At 41.1% G+C, this 6,500-nt stretch overlaps 1 protein-coding gene across 2 annotated transcripts; it reads left to right on the top strand.

Annotated features, from left to right (window-relative positions):
• The first annotated feature begins 1,983 nt into the window (after positions 1-1,983).
• Positions 1,984-6,410, top strand: RNF6 (ring finger protein 6). Of its 2 annotated transcripts, none has more exons than XM_059818598.1 (3): positions 1,984-2,191; positions 2,753-2,860; positions 4,675-6,410. In XM_059818598.1, the coding sequence occupies exons 1-3, from the start codon at positions 1,999-2,001 to the stop codon at positions 6,408-6,410; spliced, it is 2,037 nt and encodes a 678-aa protein (XP_059674581.1). In that variant the 5' UTR covers positions 1,984-1,998. The 2 variants fall into 2 exon arrangements, with proteins under 2 accessions (XP_059674581.1, XP_009819903.2); XM_009821601.2 differs by having other exon boundaries at positions 1,999-2,191; positions 2,753-2,845.
• The last annotated feature ends 90 nt before the right edge of the window (positions 6,411-6,500 follow it).

Below are 6,500 nucleotides of genomic sequence, written 5' to 3'. Positions count from 1 at the left end.
ATTTTTTTCTGCCCTATTTCCTCTCCCTGCTTTATTTGTCTCAATTGTAAGTCAACTGGAACAGAGGCGCTCTAATATTCAGTGCAGTATGGATCGGGTGTTTTCATGACAGTAATCAAGTGATGGGTGTCATCAGGGTAATAATAGTGCTAACTGTGTGTTGAGGGGGGAGGCATTGCATTTGTTTGGAGGAAACCAGTGTAGTAAAAGAGCCGGCTGAGAAATTTGTGTTTAGAAATGTGATATGAGAACTGACCTGATTTGAACATAGCCCTTGTGGGAAATGGAAGTCAGTGATTACTTGCAGCTTGTGAGGCTGTGCCAAGAGGGCGATAGTAAATTTAAAACCCCCAAAAATACAGGAATAGGAAATGTCTTGCAGGGAAAATATTCAGATTTGATTTCAGTTAAATGAGTTAAAGAGCTGGGGGAGAAGTGTTAAATACATTGAAATGCAATATTGGACACAGGAGACAGATGAGTAGTAAGATTGGAAAGGGCTGTTTGGAAGTGCAGTTACCTATGGGGAGGGGAAGAAGTAGCATATGGGGTGGAAAATGAGGAGACCAAGGATGCATCAGAATGGATCCCACAAACAACATAAGAAAGGTATATTAAATGTATGCCAGCTTCTGCTGTTGGCAAATACATTTTCTATTCTTCATACCTGTTGGCAGCACTGATAAAGATTTACTCTTTATTCAATGCATGTCTAATAGTTGGTTTGGTCTGTTTGTTGTCTCTTCGCCTTTCCTGTGAAGACTAATTACTGATTGGGAGTGTGCTGAGAATGCTGTTCTGTGTTTTCCCCATAATTAATACTTAAAGTGACTTTGATATGTTGGTGAGTTGATAAAAAAAAAAAAAAAGCGTTTACCCAATAACTTTCTTCTTCTTTCTTCACAAGTAAGCAGAATGGTGCCATATCGTTGGCTTTTTTGGCCTGGTCGTCTCCTCTAGAAAAGTTATCTCTTGTGTCAGATGTCTGCCTCGGCAGGTATTACAGATGGCTTTTGCTAAATGGTCAGCCCCATTGAAAGGATGACACTTCACTTTCTCTTCTTCCAAATTGAATGTTGAAGAACAGGTTTTCTTTAGGAAATAAAGAAGTTGGGGAGTGGTCTGAGAGCTGATTGGTTAGGACTCAATCCTGGGCCAGAGAGAGCTGGTAATGGCACAGAAATCAACAGAGATGATGCTTCTTTCTGGTACTGGAAGGTTATTCACACCTTCTAGTAATGTGGTCCCACTGGTTAAATACTTGGAAAGTATTGAAGAACTGTGGGTGAAGTATAGCCCTTTCTCTTTTACGCCAGTTTCCTGGAGATGGGTATCCTTGGATTAGAGATCACAAGGAAAATATACCAGTAATGTCAGAATGTCAAAAGAGTCAGTTTGCCAAAAATGTATCTGTAGGCTTTGTGCTGTGTGAGGGGTGGTATTGACTGAGATATTAATGTAGTCTTACCTGCTTATCTGTGAATGTTTCAAGTGGATGATGGTCTTCTCTAAAGCAGTAGCTGTGGTTGTCAGAAGTCTACACTGGGTAATTACAGTCCAGTAATTAGAGAACAATGTTGTTACTGACATTTTAGCTTTTAAAAGACTCTGTGCTGCTGTTGTATTTTACTATTGGGAGAAGGGCAATAGATTTTATGTTAGTCCTTAAACTTTCTAGAACATCCTTATTAAGCTAAAAAAAACCCCAAAACCTGTTGTTGCTCTTTAATTTTAAGGTTGCTGTACCACCTGGTATGACCTTTCAGTGAGCAAGGGGGACTTCTAGCAAGCTAGAAGCAAAATACTTGCATAATAAACTACGCTGTTGACTTGGCGAATAACATAGAGCTTGGTTCATCTTAATCATCTTTAGTTGTTAATAAACTAATTTCATTGAAAATGCTGAGAACTTCTTACTGTAAATTAGGTAAATTATTACTGTAATGACTGTTCCATCTAACCTCCTGGTTTTGTTCAGGACAGCCTGGCATTATCATTATGGATCACTCCCGGCACCGTGCAGGAAATGGCAATGAGCAGGCATCTTCACGAGAGCATAGTCATGGTGAAGATGAGAGACAGCGGCAGCTGGAGCGCCTCAGCAGGGAGGAGGCCTATTATCAGTTCATTAATGAACTCAATGAAGAAGACTACAGGTTAATGAGGGACCGAAACCTGCTTGGCACTCCTGGTGAGATGTGGATACCTTCAATAGAAAAGACGTAATGTGAAGTAACACTCCTGCTGTCAGGCATTGCATGTGGTTGTATGACTCAAGTAGCCTGATATCTGTGGCTTTGTACAAAGGAAAAAAACCCTCCATTTCCTTTCAAAGTTTATGATATTCAGTAAAAATTAACTTAAATAGATACCAAAGCTGGAATAAAAAAATGTAACTCTTTCAAATGCAACATCTTTGTATATAGATAATATCCAAAACCAAATAATTAACATCTGGTACACTAAAGTATATCCGTTGGTACGTGGCAAATTTGGAGGCCTCTGAGTTGTTACTGGAAGTTGGCATGCTCGTGACACACATTCAGCATCTTTTTTGCCTGCACCCCATCTGTTATCTGTGTACCTGTGTTATGATCTCACAGAAGTGCCGTTTACTTTTTGGTTTCATTAATTTTACCTTATTTCTGAAGACTTTCCTTCAAGATAGAAAACGTTGTTATTTCTGCATGGCTGTGTTGAGCCAATAATAATGTCTTATCTAACAGCATTATCAAAATGTAAATTATTTCAGGGGAAATAACAGCAGAAGAGTTGCAGCAACGCTTGGAGGGGGCTAAGGAGCGTCTGGCATCACAGACTGATCTAGATAACAGAGAAGGTGAAGGTAGAACTGTTGGAGGTAAACATTCTTCATTCATGTATATAGATACACATTTTATGTGATAAATGTTTGTATAGAACAATATTTATGTAAGAAATGCTGATGGATTTCAGTATCAGCCATTTCAAGTCTTGTTTTTTCATTGTGCCTCTGTGGATTGTTTTGAAAGTAAGAGAGATTTCCTAATGATACGAAACCAAACTTGAAATACTTCATGAAAACTGATTTATCTCACCCACAAATTACTTTCTCCTGTTTTCCCTTTGCTAGTAAACTTAATAGCACAAAAATAATTTTCATTCTTCTAATTCTTAAAAGGTTTTATCATGTATTGGAGAAGTTGAACAGAAAAGCAGTTAATTGGGAAACAGTTAACCTCTCCCCTGTTTGTTGTTTATGTTGTTTCATTTCCATTTGTTTTAATGGAGTGAGGCTTGTATTATGTGCACTGTCTGTCTTCATTTCCCCAGCAGTATTGGCTTAATCATTTGGCCAATTCTAGTCAGATTTAGGAGAGGAACGGGCAGCTCAGACACGAAGGTACTGAAGTTCTTGCAGGTTTCATGAAAGTAGGGAGATGATGGTGTAGGGAGAGCTTAATCTGATCCCTTCAAGGGAAAACCTTCACTGTGATCGTGACTATTGGCTTGCTTTATACACATAGTTATCACTAACCACAACAATTGTATCTGTTCTTGAGCTGGTAGTTGGAGGATATTTGGGAATGGAGCTGTGGATACTGTAGTAGTGTCATGGTTTAACCCCAGCTGGCAACTAAGTCCCACACAGCTGCTCACTCACTCCCCCCTGGTGGGATGGGGGAGAGAATAAGAAGAGTGAAAATGAGATAACTCATGGGTTGAGATAAAGACAGTTTAACAGGTAAAGCAAAAGCCGCACACGCAAGCAAAACAAAACAAGGAGTTAATTCACTACTTCCCATCAGCAGGCAGGTGTTCAGCCATGTCCAGGAAAGCAGAGGTCCATCGCATGTAACGGTTACTTGGGAAGACAAATGCTGTCACTCTGAACGTCTCCCCTTCCTCCTCCTTCCCCCAGCTTTATATACTGAGCATGACATCATATGGTATGGAATATCCCTTTGGTCAGCTGGGGTCAGCTGTCCCAGCTGTGTCCCCTCCCAACTTCTTGTGCATCCCCAGCCCACTCATTGGTGGGGCAGTGTGAGAAGCAGAAAAAGCCTTGACTCTGTGTAAGCCCTGCTCAGCAATAATGAAAACATCCCTGTGTTATCAATACTGTTTTCAGCACAAATTCAAAACAGCCCCATAATACCTACTTATGAAGAAAATTAACTCTATCCTAGCCAAAACTAGCATAAGCAGGAAAAGAGCATATTTGCACAAAAGGAGCAAATCTGTTGAAACCATACATCATTTATTCCACTGCTTACAGAAGACAATTTTTTAAAATATTTTCCAAAAGAAGACACAATCTGTCATACTTTTCCTTGCTTTATTAAAATTAGTTGACTAGGATACCTTCAAAAAGTGAGGGACAGATATTGGACAAATACAATTAACTTTAGACTACCTAAATCTGAACACTTTCTCAGAAGAGGCCATCTGGACATACTAATTTCTCTGTGTATCTGCTGGTGAGACAAAAATTCTAGGTTGAACTGATGAGTTTTGCTGACATTTTTACATACAGCATATTTTCAGCAAAATTACGTTGGCATAGCAAGGTAGCTGTCCTGCTACTGTAACATTTCTGAAGTCAAGGCCTAGCAAGCAGAGAGGATTTTGAGTGCATCGTGGTATGCGGAACGTGCAGTTGTATGAATGTTCGCAATTCTTTGTTTCTCTCAGATTCTGATGTTCTTGGAGAGAACTCAAATGGTGACTCTTTGCTTGAATGGCTGAACACATTTCGTCGCACAGGAAATGCCACTCGCAGTGGACAGAGTGGGAACCAAACCTGGAGAGCCGTGAGTCGAACAAATCCAAACAGTGGGGAATTTAGGTTTAGTCTTGAAATCAACATAAATCATGAGCATAACAGTTTTGAAACTGCTGGTGACGAATATGTGGGTATAGATAGTAGCAGAATGTATTTAGAAAGAAGACATCAAAGAGCTGTCAGTCCAGTAACCCCACGAACGAGGAGCAGGACTGCAAGAGAGGCAAATGGTGAGGCTTCAAGTACTGCAAGGACAAGGTCTGTAAGAGGTTCTGTGTCACAAAGCTCTGAAGCAGCCTCTTATTCGGTCTCAGGGAGGCTCAGGAGTAGAACAAGGGAGTTGTCAGGCCTTTCCCAAACAAATACTACACATAATAATTCTGCAGCTACTGGTGAACAAAGAGAAATGCCAGGAAGAGGTACTTCTACAGGAGTCACAAGAGGTAGAGCTAGAACTAGTGTTCGGATGAGTACAAACCAAAGACTAGAAATTCTGCGGCTGAGGTCTACTTTAAGTAGTCGAAGCCGCTCTCCGCTGCAAAGGCAAGGCGATGCTGCTCATTCTGAGGAACATGGGCAGAGGCAGGATAGAAGTGCACAGCAAGTCAACAGAAGTAGAAGACAAACAGCTCCGCCTTCTCCACAGCCTGCTGAAGAACAAGCAAGAGTTAACACTCAGACTCCTCAGCTTTCCAGTGTAGCCCCATCCTTGGGAATAACTTTGGAAGAGGAGGAATCTAGTAGGCCAGTAGCTGCTGTTAGAAGGCATCCAACAATTACGTTAGATCTTCAGGTGAGAAGAATTCGTCCTGGAGAAAACAGAGATCGGGACAGTATTGCCAGTAGAACTCGTTCTAGAGTAGGAATGGCAGAAAACACAGTTACCTTTGAAAGTGACAGTGGGGGATTTCGGCGTACGATATCACGATCAGAACGTGCGGGTATTCGAACATACGTTAGCACTATCCGGATACCTCTTCGTCGGATTTCAGAAACTGGGCTTGGTGAACCTTCATCGGTGGCTCTTCGATCAATCCTTAGACAAATTATGACAGGCTTTGGAGAACTCAGTTCTTTGATGGAGACTGAATCTAACTCAGAAGTGCAAAGAGGTGGTCATCGCTTACCGGATGTACAGTCAGAGCAGAATAACTCAAGTTCAGCAAACAATAGCAGTGATGCAAGTGAGGTTTCATCTGGAAATGGGCATGCAGTAGAAGGTAGCAGGGAAACAAGTGGACAGAGTGATGATATTCGACGCTATGGTCGCAATAATGAAAACCCAGACAACAGGCAGTCTCAGGACGCTAACAACCTAGTGGAAAATGGAACGCTGCCCATACTTCGACTTGCCCACTTCTTCCTGCTGAATGAAGATGAGGATGACGATCGTTTAAGAGGTTTAACCAAAGAGCAGATTGACAATCTTTCTACCCGGAACTATGGGGATATTCACACTGAAAATGAAATAAGTAAAACGTGTAGTGTTTGCATTAATGAGTATGTAACAGGGAATAAGCTAAGGCAGTTACCTTGTATGCATGAGTTTCATATTCATTGTATTGATCGCTGGCTTTCGGAAAACTCCACTTGCCCAATTTGTCGGCAGCCTGTATTGGGGTCTAACGCCACAGACAATGGCTAGAATTATTTATGCTGCTCAGTACTCAAGGATTTGCTTCTGCTCTATTTATGATGAGCCAGATGGAATTAATTGACTTACATAGGGGTCCAT

This window comes from Gavia stellata, chromosome 1, assembly GCF_030936135.1.
Source record: "Gavia stellata isolate bGavSte3 chromosome 1, bGavSte3.hap2, whole genome shotgun sequence".
Taxonomy (NCBI): Eukaryota; Metazoa; Chordata; class Aves; order Gaviiformes; family Gaviidae; genus Gavia; species Gavia stellata.
This window is presented reverse-complemented; position numbering and strand designations above follow the sequence as displayed.